The 21,732-nt window shown below is 38.5% G+C and overlaps 1 protein-coding gene across 4 annotated transcripts in view; it reads left to right on the forward strand.

Annotated features, from left to right (window-relative positions):
• NPAS2 (neuronal PAS domain protein 2) overlaps positions 1–21,732 on the forward strand; it is a 104,341-nt gene that overhangs the window by 74,479 nt on the left and 8,130 nt on the right. For 3 of the 4 annotated variants that reach the window (XM_042460962.1, XM_042460964.1, XM_042460966.1), the window contains exons 11-15: positions 1,598–1,745; positions 4,096–4,177; positions 9,126–9,267; positions 11,015–11,124; positions 13,383–13,529. In XM_042460962.1, coding sequence (XP_042316896.1) covers positions 1,598–1,745; positions 4,096–4,177; positions 9,126–9,267; positions 11,015–11,124; positions 13,383–13,529 — 629 coding nt within the window. The remainder of the gene's footprint in view (positions 1–1,597; positions 1,746–4,095; positions 4,178–9,125; positions 9,268–11,014; positions 11,125–13,382; positions 13,530–21,732) is intronic. The other variant, XM_042460963.1, reaches the window with a different exon arrangement.

Consider the following 21,732-nt stretch of genomic DNA (forward strand, 5'->3'; position numbering starts at 1 on the left):
TTTTTAAAATTTGGAGCTATTGCTTGACACTTAAATAGATATGAATTCCAAAATGAAATGAATATCTGGTAATATTCCGGAACTTTTTATGACTTAAAACTGAAGAATGGAATTAAAAGAAACTCAAACCTCTTTACAACCTCCCTTCCCATGTCCACTTAAATAATGTTTGCAGTGATTACCCTATTGTTTAATTGTCAATAACAGTTCTGTTATTCATGGTTCTGCTATTAATCTGCTAAATTATACTGATCAAAATTATTTTGAACTTTCCAGGATAGAATAACAGCTTCATATTTTTAGATGCCAGGCTGTGACTGGGCAATGTCAATAGAGGTGAAATTGGAATAAACTTCCCCAAATATATGGAATACACTTGAAATGCTTTTACAGTAATAGCCCTTTAATTCTTCTTTAACTGTCATGGTTTATCCTTTGGAGTCCTGGGACTTGCAGTTTAGGGAGAGGTACTTATAACTGTCAGCCAAATAGCTCTTGTTCCTTTTTATCGTTGTTGTTGTTGTTGTTGTTGTGTGCGCCTTCAAGTCATTTCTGATTTATGGCATTCCTAGGAGTTTGTTTGTTTGTTTGTAAGATTTCATCAGAGAAGTTTTGCCATTGCCTTCCCCTGAGGCTGAGAGCATGTAACATGGCAAAAGCCTCCTAGTGGGTTTCATGACCGAAGTGGGAATTAAATCCTAGTCTCCAGAGTTGTTGTCCAAAGTTCAAAGCACTGGCTCTTAAAGTAGTATCAAATTACATTATTTCTACAGTGTAGATGCACCCTGCCTGGCCCTTACATATTGGGGCTTACAAAGATTCATTACCAAAATAAGCCCCTCACCAGACTGACTGAAGTGTGGCATCATAAAGGTGGAGTTGCCAAACTGGGACTCATTGTAGACCATAACAGCAGCAAACAACTATGCCACACTGGTGCCTCACCAAACTGCAAATCCCAGGATTTCATACAAGGTGGCCATGGCAATCAAAGTGGAATCATTAATGCAGTAATTGTCACGTGACAGGGCCTTTTATCATACATATGGGCTAATGTACATCCCACTGAATTCACACAATGTTGTCAAAGCATTTTTAAAGTCTTTGGATTTTGGAGTGCAAAGAATCCTTTTTGTTTTCAGCATGCTACTGTGGTTAGTTCCTGCATGAATAAGGAAATTTAAGGCACACTTATGTCCTAAGCATTAAATAAACTATGCCTTCAACTGTACTGCCAAACATAAACCTGTATACTTTTCACTTCATTGTTGCAATCAAGCAAGGAGCATGTGCTGGTGATGGGGACGACTAGTGAATGAGAACCATGATGCTCATCTAGTCCCCAATGTACTTGATGAATATTTCTGATATGTTTTTTACATGATGCAAGGTTGTGTGTAAGCAAACCCCAGCTGTACATGCCCTGTCACCTGTGCTTGTTTATATGAATGTTCAATTATCTGCATTAAGAAAATAAAGCTTGTGTCCTTAGGAAAATTTTGGCTGTGCTGGCAAACCTCCAACAGAGAATAATTTTTGAATGATGTTATGTATACTTTTTTTTAAGTACCGTATACTTTTTTCTGCCCACGTATAGTGATGCAGTTTGGCAAAGGGAAGTCTTGCTGTTACCGGTTTCTGACCAAAGGGCAACAGTGGATCTGGCTACAAACACATTACTATATCACCTACCACCAGTGGAATTCCAAGCCAGAATTCATCGTATGTACTCACACAGTACTGAGGTATGAGGAACTAAGGTCATTGGTGCATAACATGAATGCATAACTTTGGGTTAAGGGCACACAACTGCAAGTCATGGTTGCTTATTTCCCTGTCACATGAAAAAGGAATTGCTAATTACATTTTGAATTTTGGGTAGATTTGGAATGGTTTAAATGAATGACTAGGAAGGTTCTGTATACCTGTTCTTGAAAGTTTTAAATTTCATTTTGTACAGGAAAGCATTCATGACATTCCTGCTGCAAGTTTTGGATAAAGCGTATCACCATTTGGCTAAATGCACCTTGGTTCTCTTTCTCTCTGAGGAGATTATCAGATGGGGGAAAATCGAAAAAGAAAACGGCATTCTCCTTGCAAAGTCGCACAATTGCACTGAAGATTTTCAGATGACATCACACTTATCCAAGACTTAACCCATGAAGATCCAGGAATGCTCCAACAACAAACCATTCCCAGGACTTCATGGGTTAAGTCCTGGATAAGTGCGATATGTCTCAAAATCTTCAGTGCAATCACGCAACTTTGCCGGGAATATGCCTTTTACTTCTGCCTTTTTTCCCCATTTGAAAATCTCCTGAGCTTGCTGTGGTGAACATTGCTACAGCCAAATGGAAGCTACACAACAGAAATGGTTTGCTACATTAATAAGTCTCCATGTGCTTACATTAAAAGCCTCCATTCTTTTGCATTTGTGACCTGAATATTAGATTTATACTAGAGAAGAGGTCTTATTTGGCTCAGTAGCATACTTAGTACAATGGTTAATCTAATTCTAAAGGAATATACAGTACTTGTGTTTTGCACATACTGGGTATGATAGAATATATCCATTATATAGGGATGCAGATTGATTGAGGCAATTTTGTTGGTGAACTTAATTGCAAAAAGGAAATGTAGCTAGAAGCAACATCTTGTCTGGCTCAGAAATAAGCATTCTAAAACAAATATATTGTATGTATAATCAATATATTTATTACAAATGATAATACCATATTGGCATGCTAATTGGTCTCTAAATAATTACTATGGCTATAATCTTATGCCCATCTGGTATAGCTATTTTGCACACTGTGAAATAGCTAAAAATTATTTATTTATTTATTTAAATGTACACTTGGAATGTGGAGACAAACCCAGTCATTCTTGTCTGATATACATGCCTAGGCCAGAAACCTAGTTATAAACATCTTTATTATTATTATTATTATTGCATGTACAAATTAACATTTCATAACTGTGTAAAGAACAGTATACAAAGTAGAGCTTGGCCATGCTGGCTGGGGATTTTGGATGTTGTAGGCCAAAAGGTAATCCAAGCTCCAGTTTAAAGCAGCTCCTAAGTTCTAGTTGTTTCTGGGGAATTTACCTGCAATCATATACACAGAAACCAAACATAAAGTAAAGTCTATTACACTATCATATACTGTATATTTGGACTATATGAACTACAGATTTTCACAGTGGAATAATTCAGAGTAAATCATACAATAAATCAGAGTTAATGATACTTTCAGAATAGTAGAATGAATTACAGAATCATGGAATCATAGAGCTGGAAGAGACCACCAGGGCCAGCCAGTCCAATCCCCTGCCAAGCAGAAAGGCACAATGAAAGCACTCCTAACAGATGACGATTCATCCTCTGTTTAAAAACTTCAAAAGAAGGCAGTGGCATCACAAGGGGATGCAGGGGGTTCAGACCGCACCAGGTGACACCCTAGGAGGCATGACAATACTGCTCCTCAGACATCTGCATTTTGGCAAAAATGGGCTGTGGCATTCGTTTGTATCTCTTTAAAATGCTGAAAAGATGGTGTGAGTGGGGTGAGGCTCAATGGGAGGAAAAGCCCCAGTGTTTTTTTTTAATTAAAAGTTCAAATTTTAATTTTTTTCAATTAAATTTTAACATTTTTCTTTCAAAACATCACATTTTACCAAATTTTCACTTTAACCACATGAAACTATGTACATGTAAACACATTTATTATATGTGTATGATACTGTAGTTTAAAGATATAATTTTAATTTTGGTAGTTGTTTATGTTACAACTATTACCATTACATTCAGTGATATATGAGAATTACAATTTATAAGTAGATTAGTGCAAAAACAGTCCTAGGATTCTGTATGGTGTGGTATGGGAGGAGGTCAATTGGTGGGTGGTGACACCATTACTTGCCACAATTGGTGACACCAACAGTGACACCACTGAAAGGGGACTCCACCACACTCTGAGGCAGTATGTTCTGCTGTTGAACAGCTCTTATTATCGGGAGGTTTTTTCTAATGTTGAAATGGAATCAATCATTGGTATGGTATATAGGTCTCCACAGAAAATAATGTTTCATCAGTTATGCAGATGTTCGAGTGGAAAGACGACGAAATCTGATTTTGGATGACATACCTTCAGAGATCAACTCTTCGGTACTAAAGGTATGATGAAAGAACAATTTTCAGGATCTCCCTTCCCACTTTTCTATCTTTTAAAGTTCAAATATCATCTGACATTAAATATTGCCATAATTAAATATGTCATAAAATGTGAATTCAGTGTTTATCTGGCACATTCCACTCCTGAGCAAGATTTGGCTAGTAATAATAATCTGTTTTCCAGAATAAAATGTTGGAAATGAAAGATGTAGTGGAATCCTGGCATATGAAATTAGGGATAGATATTATGTTCTATGGGTTAATGATATTCCTTTAATTCTTTTAAATAAGGAATAAGAGGCAGATGGTAACATCAGCTGCTGGGCTCAAAACTGTTTGGATTCTTGTAAAATGTATGCGACTTAGCAGGAGTTGGTTGCTGATATTGTCCCACTTGTAAAGACTCATATTTCCTTTTTGGCTCTGTATTGCCTCTTCCTCACAGTTGTTGCTGTGTCCATCCTTGTTCAGTTCAAGAACTGATAAGCATGCTTGGTCTGACTCAAACTGAGAGTTTCCTTGCTTGTCCCTTGTTGTGCATGGAGCTGCTACGTCAATATGAGCTGGCTTCCTGTTAGTGACTGATGAAGGTGTAAGTGCAACTTACTCCTTCATATCTCACTTTTGAAGTCATTGCAGAAAATGGTATTATCTACTAACTTTGCACAGTGACCCAGTTCTCCCTCCCTAAACCTTCCTTTTAAGCTTCTCCTAAACTCTCAACACAGCTATTTAGTGGCTGATGGAGAGTGGATGGGGGGAAAACAGAAAATTGTTCATCTATATTCCTATAGCTGGACACATAGCAATGACCTCATCCTCTGGGACCTCTACAGGACACCTGGGAGATTCTGGAGAATTTTTGTAGCTGTGTGTCCAGCTATAAAAACATGGTTGGGTGATTCTCTCTGCTGTCCCAGACTCTCCATTGGCCAGTAAATGGCTTTCTGGAGAGTGGGCTTAAAGCATTTGTTTGGGGGGAGGAAGTGGAGACATGTCACAGTTCCACCTTTGTGGCACTTTATGACATCTCTCTTGATTCAGGATCTCAGCTATGGTCTTTTGGAGGCTGCTGAAAATGGACACATGAACAACTGCTGTGGGTTAGTTTAGAAGGGCCAGTCAAGGTAAGTAATAGATATGCAAACTCTGTTGTACTTCAGTCACATCACAAGAAGACAGGACTCGCTAGAAAAGACAATAATCCTAGGAAAGGTGGGTTATAGAAAAAGAGGGAGACTGCATACTAGGTGGTTAGACTCAATCAGGAACATCACAGGCCTGAACCTGCAAGACCTGAGCAGAACGATTGAGGATAGGGAGGTCTTGGAGCTGTCTCATTCATAGGGTTGCCATGAGTAGAAGTCAACTTGATGACACCTAACAACAACAAACTCTTCCCACCTATTCAGTTATCTCAGTATAATGTCATGGTTGAAAATAAAGGTGAAAGAAAATGTACATTTGGTACGAAATCTTCTGGGAAGAAACAGACCAGGAAAGGCAAACACACCATAAGCCAGGCATTAAGAATTACTGCTTTTGAAGTGCTTGTGGGATTGGCCTGAGCTCATTCCTTAGTGCATGGCTTCCTGCCTATTAAAACCGATTATACCTTAGCTGCATCTAAGCAGTGAGCTCTTCTGATCTATATCCTTAGTGCTTAGTGAAGTTAATAATGGAGTCTTTTATGAGTGTTTTACAGAAATTAATTTGACACTTCTGTTGCTCAGTAATATGGAGATGAAGAGCCAAAGTAGATGTGATTTTTATTTCTTAAAAAATTGCAGGTTTTTAAAAATGCAAATACAATCAGCTGGGCAGGCTGATCATTACTGGAATAACAGCAGAAAGGGATAGGCAATTTAACCATGTCATCCTCTGCTGATGTGCCAATGGAAAATTTCCTTTTAGTGCAAATAGAGAGAAGGATTTTTTCCCTTTGGGATGTGGCAGGGAAGAAAAGGCTGTTCAGTCCCTGATAATTATAATTCCTCCCATTGATACTGATGCCTGTGAAAAAGATGCATGTTAAATGCATTTATTGTCACGTTTGACCCTTGCAGAAGAAAATTTACCACAATCTTGTTCTGTCAGTTTGCAAACTAATGTAAATTCATACAGAGCAGTCTTGCATCTCTCCAACTACACTTGGGGCCTTTCATCCCTCCCTCTTCACTATTCCTTTTGCCATCTTGTCTGGCTGCATGAGATACCTTTGATTTTTTTTCCTAATCCCTCCCAGTAATTTCTAATAAATGAGAAATGAACTGCAGGCATAACCTAATGAAAACAGCCAGCACAAGTATTTGCTCAGGAAGGGTCTCTTGCACATAATTCTCCCCCTGCTTTCCAGGGCTGTGGATGATAGAAGGATTGTGTGTGTGTGTGTGTGTGCGTGTGTGCGTGTGTGTGCGCGCGAACACACACATGTGCACACACACGCCTTCAAATTACCTGTTGACTTAAGGCAGTGCTTCTCAATTATTTTCTGTCATGCCCCCCCTAGGAAGAAGAAAACATTTCGTGCCCCCCGCGCGACTGTAAATAGTATCATTTGTCAGTAAAATTGTTATAAGTACACCTCTGCATAACAGAGCCTCGCGCCCCCCCCTGGGGGGCCCACCCCACTACAGTATTTGAGAAAGGCTGACTTAAGGTGATCCCATAAATTTCAAAAGGTAGGAATATTCAGAGGTGGTTTTGCCAGTTCCTTCCTGGTATTTGTTAGTGGTCTCCCATCCAAGTATATTAACCAGGGTTGACTTTTCCCATCTTCCCAGGTCAGATCTGGTGCCTTTAGGGTATTTACGCTGCTGTTAAAAGGCTTATACTTGCTTGGAAAAGCAGTCAGCCAGCAAAGAATGGCAAATATTGTTGGGCAGCTGTACTATACTGGGATGGTTAAGGTGAAATGATCTCCACTCCCATTTATGATCCATATTTGAAATATGTGAACTTTTCTAAGTAAAATCTGTTTTGAACTGCACAATTATTGCACTTTGATACCACTACAACTGTCTTGGCTCCAGAATCCTGGGATTTGTAGTTCCATGAGGTATTTAGAATTCTCTTCTTGGGAGTTTTTGGCTGCTTCCACTCTGCAGAAATAATTGATACCACTTTAACTGTCGTGATTCCATGCTATAGCATTCTGGGAATTGTAATTTTGTGGGCCTTCTCTGCCAGAGAGCTCTGGAGCTACAGCAAACTACAATTCCCAGAATTCCATAGCATTGAGCCATGCCAGTTAAAGTGGTGTCAAACCAGATCAGTTGTACTGTGTGGTTGCAGCCCTAGTGCTTCACCAGACTACAAATTCAAGAATTTGTAGGATGCCAGCAGAAAAGTTAAAGTGGTTTCAGTGTTAAGACTGTATAGTGTAGAAGAGATTTAAATTAGGACAAGATAAATTAAGTCAAAATGGTTGGGCTATTGATTATATCATATTTTTGGCTCTTGTAGTTGAACTCTCATTTTATGTGCTTTATGGTCTGCTGTATGCCATGCATGCATAAGGAGAAATAAAGAATACTTAGGGGCAGTGACATTGAGCAGTATGCTTAAGTTACATGCTTAAAACTATAAAAAGTAGTTTTTTTCATGTTTGTGTTGTTTGCCTTCAAGTCATTTCCAACGAGTGGATTTGTCATTGCCTTTCCCTGAGGCTGAGAGCATGTGACTTGCTCAGGGTCACCCAGTGGGTTTCATGGCTGAGCTGGAAATCAAACCCTGGACTCCTGAGTCATAGTCCAACACTCAAATCACTACGCTACGCTGCTTGTATGTCATTAAAACTACAGCCATGAATACATTTTTGAACAGAAAGGAATTTTTGATGTGCGGAAAATTGCACTGAGACAGTGCAATAAAAGCATACCTCAGTAAACAAGGCCGCTGACAAAGAAGCTCCTTTCTGCAAAGTGTTGTAATGTCTGCCCAGTCCCACTTTTCCTCTTTGTCCTCTGATTAGCCAGTAACTTTTTAGCAGTGTCAGCACTGGGAAGATGATGATGGAGTGTTGCAGAAAAATAGACTTTTGGTATTGGTTTGCACCAGAATGTGTGAAGTAAATGATGCGATAAAGCTTAAGCCGGGAAACTATGGGATTTTCTTGTATCCAGTTTACTGTTTACTATTACTATGTGTGCCTACCTACAACAAGAAAAGTAAACAGCAGCTACCTCCATCTTTCTTTAATGAGCATATGTGAAGAGGAAAACAGAGGGAAGAGCCATCCCAACAAATCGTTGTTGTTGTTGTAATCATTTATATTCTGCCTTTCTCCCAATAATGGGATTCAAGGCAGATAACAATATTTTAAAAACAATACCGATTAAATACACTACAAAAGTAAAATGAAAATATGCAATATACAATTAAATAATTATAAAAACAATTAAAATATTACATTGCATTAAAACAATACAAATAAAAAACTTTATACAGATCCTTTAAAAACTTCAAAACCAGCACCACAGAGCATTAGGAGCCAATCCTTAACAGTCTGTACAGGCCTGGCAGCACAAAAATATTTTTAAAATTGCATTGATCTATAAATTTATCCCTTAAGGAAAGTGGAACCTGGTGAAATAAAAAGTAATTCCTGGATGTATTTTAGAAGAAGTTTTCCAATGGTCTCTTGAAGGTTCAACATGTTTTTCTTAACCTTACCTGGTTATTTCATTTCACGTGTGCATACAGTTAATTTTGAATAAAATGTTTGTTAGACCATATTGAACTGTTCTTCTTTTTTGTGGAGTAGGAACCTATCTCTATTCTTTCCATCTATTTTGCCAACTGATGTATACATGTATTTAAAAAGCTCTCCTTCTCAACAATATTAGTTCAGGGTTTATAACCTTTTTAAATTATAACCACTGTTTATAATTTGTTTAGGCTTGAAATTGTCAAACTAACACTGGCTATTATTGTCTACTTTGTTTTTAAGGACAGTAACTCAGGTATGGATTCGCAACAGCACTTTAGCACAATTGAATTAAGTGCGTCGATTCTCAACACTAGTCGGGCGCTTTCTGTATCCTCACAAGGTTCACACAAATCTGTTCCTCCATCTTTACCTGAAATAGCAAGTGAGTTTCTGGTTACTGTTTAAAGAATTTGAAATTAGAACTGTAATCAATTTTATATTCCAGTATGAACAAGAATATAAAGAACAAAAAAAAAAGCTTAGATATATACAGACCTACTGATATAAAGATAATGAAGAGAAGGATCTTATATAGATTTTCTGCTGGTGGATGCAGCAAAGAAGACAAAAAAAAAAAAAGGCTAAATAAGGATAGTAAAATTGCAGTCCTAAAATGTATACTCAAGAAAACATACTAAGGATGAGCCAGCTAGTTACTATTAGTGTTACTAACAATGGGCAAAGCTGCTTGTTCAGTTGCGGATATACCATCTGCATCTTTTTAGTTCATGCATAGAAGGAGATAGAATGAGTTGGGAGGTTCCTACAGATATCCTGAATATTTTCCTTTCTAAGGCTGCATCCACAAAGCAAAATAATCCTGTTTGACATCAGTTTAATGCCCTGGCTCAATACTATGGTTTATAGGAACTGTAGTTTTGTGTGATATTTAGCCTTCTCTGGCAGAGAATTGTGGTGCCCCACAACAAGTACAAATCGCCGATTCCACGGGATGAAGCATAGCAGTTAAAGTGGTGTCAACTAGATTATTTCTGCAGAGCAGATGCAACCAAGAGGAGCCACACACCAGTAAAAGGTCTGTAGTGTGCAATTGGCCCTTCTCATGATAGCTGTTATCTATTGGGTAGGAAATTAGTCAATTGTTATCACTGCTCATGTGTGTGGTGTGATGTGTGTGTGTAGATTGAGGACCATGCTTCGTTCAGTTTTAAAAGTGGCTTGTTTTTAAAGCAATGAAAATGGGTGTAGTAACAACAGCAAGCAAACTCTGTACGTGCCGTTTTCTTCCTGGCCTGTCCCTTTTTGATCCTAGAACATCTTAGAAGCAACAAGAGGACATTGTACATGAACATCCATTGCTCTCAGTTCAGCACCTTGGGGGGGGGAGGAGCAAATAGGCCTGTACAGGCCTGTTACAGACTGCCAAAATAAAGCTGCTTCGGGTCTTTGGAGGTATGCTGTTTAAATGATGCTTGCGTCCTAAGAATCTGGAAGTTGCACCAAAGCTGCACTCCAGTGCTTAGGAATGGAGTGTGGCTTTGGTGCGACCTCCGGACTCTTAGGACCCATGCATCATTTAAATAGCTTACCTCCAAAGAGACTCAAAGCAGCTTTATTTGGCAGTCTGTAAGAGGCCATTGACAGCCAAATAAGCTGCTTCGAGTCACAGTGGAGGTATGGTGTTTCACATGATGCATGTGTCCTAAGGTCCAGAAGTCGCACCAAAGCCACGCTCCAGCCTGGAGCGTGGCTTTTGTGTGCTTCTGGACTCTTAGGACGCATGCATCATTGAAACACCATACCTCCACTGTGACTCGAAGCAGCTTTATTTTGGCTGTCTGTAACAGGCCACAGTGTGGCCTCTGAGAATCCTTTTGAGATGGAATCAGTAATATGTTTGCTCAAAAATCTAAAGAGCTGCAGGCAGGATTAACAAGGGGTGGGTAGGTAAGAGGAAGCAGCCTATGATTCAGACCAGCTACAGTAAGTTCTCCCCTTTTCTCTAAAACCATCAGTTTAATCTGTATGGTGTTATTTGTCCTATCAGTGGCTTCCTTTATAAATGTTTCAGTATTTTTATACATATTTATAACAACTGTACTAACGTTGGTTTAAATTATGATCATTTTTATTAAAGAGATGTTGCCAATATAATTAATTCCATACAGCCACAACAACAAAGCTCATCCCAGAATCACCTTCGTTGCAAAGAACCCCCTCTGTAGAGCAGGATTTATTAATACAGAGATCCAGCCAGCCTTCCAGAGATCCAGCTCAGGTAAGGACTTTCCCCCCCCAGAAAAAATTCATCAACAAAGTGAAAAGAAACTAGACATACAAGAAGACGTCAATCCCAGGGAGAAAACATGTGCTTTAAATTAGTTCTGCATGAGAGTACAGACTTGTATATTATCAATAGTTCCTAAGATAATTTTGGAAGTTTCTTCTTTGGATGCTGTTGCCTATAGTTGTGCTTTGGATGGTTACTTTGGAAGAGCCATGTCTGAAGGAGCATCATAGCTGTGGAATGCCCTCTCTATCACCTATTTTTCTCATTATATACAATTGGACACAAGGCTGCATCCTTTCTGCTCCAGCAGGCATGCTGTTTAATCTTTGTTTCTTTTATTATCTGCTATAAGAATGACTTATCAATATTGTCTTCATGTTGTGTTCCTTCAAATTGTTTACAACTTATGGTGACCTTAAGGCAAACCTATCATAAGGTTTTCTTGGCATGATTTGTTCAGAGAAGGTTTGCCTTTGGCTTCCTTTGAGGCTGAGAGAAAGAAACTTACCCAATGTCATCTAGTGGGGTTCATGGCAAACTGGGAATTGAATCCTGATATCCAAAGTCATAGTCCAATGCTCAAAGCACTATGTTTTAATACGTACTTAAATTTGATATAATTTGTTTCAGTTTTATTGATTAAATGGTTTTCAATTAGTTTTACTGCCCTGTGAACATTTGCTAGCAGAGTGATATATAAATTTAATAACTAACTCAATAAAATAACCCTGAGAAGCATGAGAAGTAACAGCTCTCACACCGAAGCATGGGAAATGATAATTCTCACATATTCTAGCAAGATATGACACAAGATGCATGTAGCAGATTCCCAGATAGGTAAGGTTTTTTTTCTAAAAAGAATTCTGAGCAATGCAGTCCAAAAAAATAATATTTCCCAGCTCTGTTTCCTGTTTCTGTAAACCATCCCTATTGCTGGTTTCCACAGTGCTAAGGAAGGAGGGAAGACCTTCCAAATTCTCACTCCATTGCACCATCATGAGTGAGATGTGATGGGATAACAGGTTAGTGTTCAGGGTCTTAACGGTGGTGAGGAAGCAGTTGGACCCACGTGTGATGTATGATGTGATCTAAATTCAAAATGTTGAAATTTTTAAAAAATCAAATGACATTCTTCTAGTTATCATTTTACCATTGAACCTCCACATTCATGGGGGGTTAGGGGTTCAGGGCCTCCATCAAAGTGGAAACCCCACAAATATTTCTACCCACTCACAACAACTCAGTCTGTATTCCTGTCTCTATGGGGTAAGGTGAGACAACAGAGCGTTCTGACAGGAAAGGCTAAATATCTTACAAAACGACAACTACCAGAATTCTATAGCATTGAGTCATGACAGTTAAAGTAGTGTCTAACTGCTTTATTTCTGCAGTGTGGCATTAGCCATCACAGGGTTTTCTTGGCAATTTTCTTCAGAGAAGGTTTGCCATTGCCATCCTCTGAGGCTAAGAGCATGTGATTTGCTCAAATTCACCCAGTGGGTTTCATGGCTGAGTGGGGATTCGAACCCTGATCTCCAGTGTCATTGTCGAACACTCAAACCACTACACAACACTGGCTTAAGATGCAGGGATACTTGGTATTATTTTATGTATTTATAACTTGCTAAACTTTTTTTTGTATTCTTTACATTTTCTAGTCTATGCATGTCATCTGAGATTTTCTGCAGTAGGCCGCAAAACTAAAAAAAAAACTATTTAATTATTGATGGTATTGATGGTAAACTCATAAATAATCAAATCCATAAAAGTTAAATCTGCAAAAGTTGAGGTTCTATTGTATTTCAGAGGTGCAAAGAGTAACATGATTTGATAAACCTGATTCCAAATCAAACCAAGGGTTCTGAGAATTTTTAACCTAGAGAAAATGGGTTTCATCATTTGTCAGTGAGATAGTCCTTTCATTCCCCCCCCCCCAAAAAAAAAACAGATGACTGCTCTAAGAGGATAATCTAAAAGGTGAAATGCATCTTGGGTTTATGCATTCTTATGATTAATTTATAATAAAGAAAACAAAGGAAAATCTTTACACTTTAAGAACTAAAATTCTAGCGAAGATGCCTAACAAATGGGAAAGGTTCCTTGGTGCCCTAAGGGAGTGAGGGGAAAGTACAGTAGAGTGTACCAATTTCTGTTATTTTGCACACAAGTAATCTAGGACAGTTTATATAATAACAGTTACTATACTTAGCAGTAAAAGAACATAGCTCTTTATTTTCTTGTTTAAGCTCTGTGCTCAGTTTAGCATGTTCCAAACCATCAAGGACCAACTTGAGCAGCGGACTCGACTACTGCAAGCCAATATTCAGTGGCAGCAGGAAGAGCTGCAGAAAATCCAGGAACAGCTCTGCATGGTACAGGATTCCGACATGCAGGTTAGCAGGAGAATACCCCAAAGCATGTCTTTTCAGATGAATTTGTTCTGATCCAGTGAGCAGCAGTCCTAGAGCAGAAACAGATTTCTATACACAGAACACCTTAATGCACAAGGGGCTGCTAGATTGAGGATGGGGGTCCCATTATGCATCAGCCTTGCATACATATTTGTCCCTTCTAGAGTACATATTGAGGGGTAGTTGTTATGTTAGTTATGCTGCTAAATACAACAAAATCCAAAACATACAAGAATGATACCTTTCTTGGCCAACCAACATGAACAAAATACATAATGCAAGTTTTCAGAGCTCCACTAGCTTTTTCATCAGACAAAAGATGTTAACAAATCATATAGGAGAAGAAAATGGATGATGTTAGAGTACAGGCCTATATTTTGTATCAGATGTTGTTTCTGGTGTAGTATATTTGATTTAGGCTGGTCTCAATGCTGGCAGCAATATACAAAATGTTGACCTGTGACTCTACCATTGTCACTTCTCCTGTATGATTATTTAATCTTTTGTCTGATGGAGAAGCCAGTGGAGCTTCAAAAGCCTGAATTATGTATTTTGTGCATTTTGGTTGCCAAGAGAGGTATTGGTGGATTTCTTTGTACAGTACTGTATTTTGTTCCTTCAAGAGGGAGACCTCATTGTAGGTATATCTTTCTGTAGTGAATGGATTAATCTGTTCTTACAGCTTTTTGGCTTCAGGCTGCCTCTGAAAAGAGTTGCTTTCATTTAATACAAATTTGAGACTAGCTCATAGCCCAGCCCTAAACTTTTCTGTTTTCCTTGTGATGCTTGATACTGTCCCATGTGGCCAACTTTGAGATTTGCCTTTGCAATTCTACCTCATGCCACTGCCCAGTCTTTAAATTGAGGAAGGACTGCACAAAAGATTTTAGTAGCCACCTATTTTTCTGGAATAGGAGAGACTTTTTGAAAGTGACAGTTCAATTTCACCGGTTGCGGGCTATAGTTGTGAAATCGTCATCACAATTTTACCCCTATATCATTCTCAGCAAAAATGCCTACTCAAACTCAGGTCCAAAACACATTGCAGAAATAATCCAGTCTGAGACTGCTTTAACTGCCCTGGTTCAATGCTAGGGAATTCTGGGAACTGTAGTTTTGTGAGCCATTTACCCTTCTCTGTGAGAGAGCTCTGGTGCCACAGTGAACTACAATTCCCAGGATTCCCTAGCCCTGAGCCAAGGCAATTAAAGCTGTCTCAAAGTGGATTGTTTCTGCAGTGTGTTTTGGTCCTCGGTTTTGCTTAGAGAACTTGAATGTAGGGACAGGGTAATATTTTCAGTAGAGAACCAACGGGAAATGAAGAGATGAGCAATACATACTCCACCAAGCTATATCCACATGCCTTTGGCTATTTCTGCTGTCTCCCACCAACCTGCTCCATTCCCAACTGCAGATTCCCCTGCCATTAGAATCCCAACAATTCTATTTGGAAACAAAATACATGAACCATTGCATGCTCTTCATCCCACCAGGATGGTGTTCTCATTGGGCTGTTGGGAGTGTAGTTCTGCTGCAAAATATGGCATATGTTCCCTTGGCTGCATGTTTCACAAGAGAAATGCTGGGTTTGGCGCAGCAGTGATGACAATGGTATCTTGAAAAGCAGTAGCTCAGTAGTGGTGGTAGTGGTGTGAGCATGCAATCCGTGATTAGTTTCAGAGAAGTACTTATATACTCATATAGTATATAAGTCTAGAAATTTTAGTCCAAAAATTGACCCCAAAACCTTGAGTCGACTTATTCACAGGTCAATGTAAGTACAGTACTTTAACTCTTATTTAAAAAGGAACCATTCCCTGGTGAAAGGCAAGAGTTTTATCTCTACTGGAAGTACTGACCCCCCTCTACTCTCTCATCCATCCAGCTTTTAGTGGGAGCACAAACAGGCAAGAAAATTCATTAGAAATGAAATCTGCATTTTAAACTATTTTTTCCCTCTAAGCAACATACTGTCAGGATGTGTGTTGCATGATAAGATCTATCTAAGGCTATAAATAAATCTCTTGCATATTACCTATTATGCTGCCTCTCTGCCCAATGGAGCATTTGTTGTTATTAATAGATTTTAATAGACTATACAGTATTTTAAATTGTGACAAGTTTAATTCCTTTTAAAGGGAGAGAACAAGATATATTATTATGTAGTGTTTATTATGTATTGTGTTGGTTTAGTTTTAATCTGTAAACGGGTTTGATTGCTATTATAGTAGAAAGACAGGATATAAATAAAAGTTTTGTTATTTTATTGTATTATTATTAAGGCTTTTTCTTTGTTTTGCTCTTAAAGTCTATGCACAGAGTTTTTATGCCCTATTTCAGCATGAATGAAAAAAGATAATCTGGCTCTCCCCTCCCCCCCAAGGTCTGAAGATTCTCCAGAATACCCCAACACTCTCTGGGGGTTGTTGAGGGCATTTCCTCCAGGGTCAAATAACATTTTATCCCCCCCCCCCATGCCCTCTAAAGTGTGTTAAGTGGATTTTCTCAATGTTTGGGCTCCTTTCTAGAACCAGTTTAGGTCCTGAAGAAGCCTTTTTTGAAACAAGATGTGATTTCTACTCTCTTCCTATTGTTAAAATAAGGGACCTCTCCTAGGTCTAAAATGGCCCAGAAATGCCAAAAAAAATTATGAAAATGCCCCCCTTTTCTCCCTAGAGGAAGTTGGGAAAGAAAAACCCCACTCTGATTATTCTGATGTTCATTATCATTACTATTATTACTATTACTATTTTGCAAATGTGGATATCATGTGGACCCTTTCACAGTTGCCCTCCCCTGATCTAGAACCATCTTAATAATACATCACTGACAAAATTTAAAATGTCTCCTTTTAATACAATGTTGCATTTTAATACAATACAATTTATTGTATTTTAATTTATTTTGATTTTAATGTAATGGTAGTTAATACAGTTGTCATTTTAATACAATGTTTTTACCTGATGTCAGGAAGATGATATTTATGCCAAGTGAGCTTTCTTGGAAAGAGTGCCACCCAAAAAGAGCCCACTCTCTTGCTGACATCTATCTTATCTCTGATGGACAAGGCGCATAGAATGTGGCAACCTTTGATAATCTGAAAGTGCCCATTAAAGTAGGATGGATGTAGAATTAAGGGGTGGTCGATTATCTGGTCCATCTTTTTAAAGTCTTTTAAAGGCAAGCACACACATTTTGAATTCAGGTTGGAAGTGAACTGGAAGCAATAAGCATGTTCTATACTCTCACATATTGTATTTGTTTGTGACTTGCTACTGACATGCCCACACTACCTCAGATTATTGTTCTGTTACTGTGAATTAATTTCTTGTCTCTTCATCAGTTTGTTAAAGGAGAACACTCATTCTCTTTATATTATCACATTGTCCTTTTTCATCTAAAACTAAATAGCTTTAAGGCTTGAGTTCCATTACGATAAGACATTCACAGATAACAATATTCATAAAACAGCAATATACAGATCAGTTTATTTTCTGAAAGAAATGTCTCATAACTATAAGTCTGGCTTGCTGTCTTTCCTTGTGATACCTTTTAAAAATAATTGCTGTTGGTGATAAAGAGTTTCCTGTTTGATCACCACAGATGGTTCAAAATGCCTGTTTTCTAAAGGGCACATATAGAAAAGCTTTTTCTCATATCTTTTTAAATATGATGCTGTCTGTTTCTAGATCTGAGGGCTGTTGAGCTTTCATGTTTTTTACTTTTTCCCCTGAGAATACTAACAAGGCTGGCAATTAGAAGAGATTAGTAATGTGCCTCTCAGTGCTTGACACACTGCAAAAATAGTCCTAAGATTTGTGCTGACACATATTTGTACTTCTCCTTTACTTTTACTGGTTATCTACTTAAAATTTCTTGCAATCTGAGATCTTGGAGAAGTTCCTGTTTAGGACTGAAACTCCCAGAATACATCAGAAACAGAAAATCAAAGTTCTGCTTACAGCAATGAGAAGGAAGCCTTTTTCGTACATTGGGATTTCATTTCTTATTTATGGCAGTGATTCCTAACCCGTGTGTTCCCAGATGCTGGATTACTACTTCCAGAATCCTTCAGCATTGGATATATAGGCTACAGATTTTAGGAATAGGTTCAATATTTGAGAATCTACCATTTTTGGAGAATTGGTTTGATGGTCTACTGAAGTTTTGATTATAGTTTCCCCAAATATTTAGTATTTAATAGACAAGGTCATGTGGTACATTGGGCAACTATAGTCTTCCAGGTGTTGGTCTGCACCTTCCATAATCACTCACAATTAGCTATGAACTGGAATCCAATAACATCTTGGGGGGGGGGTACTCATTCCCCATTTTTATACATAGACATTTTAACTTAATCTCCCTCACCCATAAAATTATTTCCCACTGTGTATATTTAAGAGCATTAAATATACATAACAGATTGCATCTAAATCAAATCCCACTGATGTCAATGGGACTTAGGGAAACTTGTCCCATTGATTTTTTAAAAACATATCTTCATTAATTATTTCCACAATCATATATTCTTATCTCACATATTGTAGTAATACATAATAATAATAGATACTAAATTTTCTTTGCTTTTCATAGGTCTGCTCTAAATAGGACTATTTCTAGACAAGGGATGTAAATCTTCATTTATTTCTTTATTGCATTCAGGAGCAAAGAATTTAAAAAGTTGCCCCCAATGATATTACAAGAGTTTTATGCACTTTTAATTTATTTTTCACATTTTGGCAATACTTGGTTTTAAAAACGTAGTTTCAACAAAAACATTGGGTTTTGTACAAAAATCAATTTATTTTATTTTTTTTACAGAGAAGCCAGCCACTGTTTCACACCCAGCCACTGGCCCTATACAGACAGGCCAAAATAAAGCTGCTTCAAGTCACTTTGGAGGTATGGTGTTTCAATGACACATGCATCCTAAGAGTCCAGAAGCCACACCAAAGCCATGCTCTGGTCCTAAGGACTGGAGTGCAGCTTTGGTGCAGCTTCCAGACTCTTAGGACGCATGCATCATTGAAACACCATACCTCCAAAGTGACTCGAAGCAGCTTTATTTTGGCCTGTCTGTATCAGACCACTATTTTCTTTGCACAAATTTGGAGCTTTGCTCAAAAAACAGCATTTCTGCACAAATTATTTTTTTTCAAAAGCTCCCCCAAATGTGAATCTTCTTTTATTATTGGCATCCCTATTCATTGAGAGGCCATTTTTTCTGGCCATCCCCACTATGTGAAAATGGAACCAACTAGATCAATTTGCAATCTTTTTGGTTGAGCAATGTAATTTTGTGGTTTAGACTAAGTTTCCTGTTAAATCAAGGTTTTTAATGTGTGAAACGGTGTCTTGTTTCAGAAGAGACTTGCATTGCCCAGTGGTGGGATTATCCAAAAGGTTGGAAACACTGATGAGAAGACTTCTGGGTCCTAACAGAGTGGCCTGAGAGGTCAGATATGGTCTTCAGTTTATATGATTCCCATCTCTGATCTAGACACTACAGTGGATCCTTGTTATACGCTGGGGTTTGGTTCCAAGATCCCCCGTGTATAACAAAATCCGTGTATGCTCAAGTCCCATTAAGTATAATGACATAGCAAAATGGTGTCCCTAATAAAAAATGGAAAATCAAGGTAAATTTATACTTTTTTGGAACATTTTCAAACTGTGTATGCTTAAATCCGTGTATAAAAAAATCAGTGTATAAGAAGGGCCGACTGTATAACTATATAATACACAATGAAACATGACTGATTGAGTACAGGCAATTTGTGGCAGTGCATTTAGATATTGAAAAACATGTTATTCTGGTTTTCATAATAGCCCTGTGCTTGGTTTTAGGAATGTTGTATGAATGTTCTTTCCTGGTGGAAAAGACATAGGCTTGTTCTTGCAAATATACACCTTGGACCTTAAAAAGGGGGTATGAAGGTGGGGAAGGGTAGGATTTGAAGCAGGAAAATGATTACATGGGAGGGATTTCGTGCAAAAACTTGATTTAAAGTAAAAAAAAAAAACATAAAAGCGGGTTGTTTTTCACACGACGTTTGGGGTTTACCTGAACAGAAATTAGGAGTAGTTTTTCAGACGACGTTTGTGCCAGTGAGAAATAACGCAACATTAATCGGAACTCAAAATCAATAAAACCTGTTACTTTTTACTTTCAGGACCTTACCGAAAGTAAAAAGGAGTGTGCTTTGTCGACTTGGCATTTGGATTAATGTCGTGTTATTTCTTATTGACGCCGCATCTGACAAATAACCTGCAAAAACGGATTTTAAATTTGCCTCCATGTGAGAAAGTCCTATGTCAGAGAAAGATATAATGACATCTACCCACAATTTCTCTCATCTAAGTGCCCCCCACAGCTGCTTTCCCACAAACAAAATAACGTGTGTTTATCTTGTTCTCCGGTTGTTGTGATAATAACAAGTACTGTATATATAAAAGGTTTATGAATGAAGAGGCTGGAGAATGGATGTTATTCCTAAACAGCTGATTTCTAATCACTGCTAGCAGTACTTCCATTGTTGATTTAAGAGTGTATTTTTACATGTTGCATTTGACACTCAGACAACAACTGAACTATTCCTCACCACATTTTCTCAAAATTCAAAGAGCAAAAGGTTTCTCATGATTCCAAAGATTGCACTTAGAAATGGAGCAATGGAAGGTTGAAACATTCTTCGGGAAATACTCTTTTTACTAGTCCCAGATATGTGTTCAATGGTTGTGTGTGGCAAGCCCTATATAACTTAGGTGCATGAGTGTGTTCTGTGCCTTCAAGTTGTTTTTGACTTATGGCAACCTTAAGGTGAAGCTACCACAGGATTTTACTGGCAAGTTTCTTCAGAGGGGGTTTGCCACTGCCACCTTCTGAGGCTGAGAGAGTGTGACTTGATCAAGGCAAGTTCACCCACTGGGTTTTCATGACCCAGTGGGGATTTGAACACTGCTCTCCAGAACATAGGAGATTATCATATGGGAAGAACACGTCCTTCTCCAGTGCTTAAATCGTGTTAATTGTATGTTACTACCGAATGACTGGTCCATTACTGTTTACAGACAATAGAAGAATGGGATAAGTGCACGAGGGTGTGATAATCTTCCCCCCGATCATGTGATTAATGCAATTTAAGCATGGGAGAAGGATGCTTTCCTCTCCCTATAATCTACAGTGTCTGACACTCAAACCACAACCCAATGCTGGTTCTCTCCAACTTTGGTGCAGAGTATCTGAAAGACTATATTTCCCCATACAAGCCTGCTCAGGTTTGAGATCTTTAGGGAAGGCCAGTCTCATTGGCACTTTTAGCAGGGACGTGAAAGAGGGCTTTCACAGTGGCAGCTCTCAGATTTTGGGAACAGCCATTAGGCAGCCTCCCTTCCTGTTGTCCTTCTACCTGCAGGCACAAAGACTTTTTCATTCAGGCAGGTTTTTGCCTGGTGGCTGAAAAAGCAACTTTTAATATACGGATGCTGTGCTTTTCTTCATTTCATTCTTTGTGCCATTCTTTTAATTTAGTTGTATTTAACATTATAGTTTGTTTTAGTTTTCATAATACAATTTTTGTGTTTTTATATGTATCTATTAAAGGAGTAAGTACAACAGGAGGGTTTCACAAACAGCTCAAAAAATACAAGAGAGAAACTTGAGCTAGAAGGTACTAGTTGGAAGAATATAAGAAAAGATAAATAAATACTTTCTATACAAATTTATAATAAAATTCCTGTGCTCTTCTAGTACAGGGATGGAAGTATGCAGCCTGTAGGTTGTGTCCAATTCCTGAGAGCCATAGTCGCGAACCTATGGCATGCATGCCAGAGGTGCCTGTTCATCCTGTTCCTGGCTGAACAGGCAAATGCCTGTTCTTCCTGTTCCTGGCTGAACAGGCAAATGCCTGTTCTTCCTATTCCCCCCCCCCCCCACTGGAGAGGTCCCACCCCAGATGTCCCACCTCCAGAATGCAGAAGTCCTGCCCCACCCCAGTGATGCCCCCCCGGAAGTCCTGCCCCCCCTAGCACCAGGTGACACCTGGTGTGGGCACTTGGTCTCTAAAAGGTTCTCCAACACTGCCTTAGGGCTTCTAGTGTGGTCCCACATTATTTCACATCCCCCATAATTATTTTTAAAAATGGGTGGGAAGCCAATCACACCTTCTAGAGACAATGGGATGCT

This window comes from Sceloporus undulatus, chromosome 3, assembly GCF_019175285.1.
Source record: "Sceloporus undulatus isolate JIND9_A2432 ecotype Alabama chromosome 3, SceUnd_v1.1, whole genome shotgun sequence".
In the NCBI taxonomy this organism is placed as follows: domain Eukaryota; kingdom Metazoa; phylum Chordata; class Lepidosauria; order Squamata; family Phrynosomatidae; genus Sceloporus; species Sceloporus undulatus.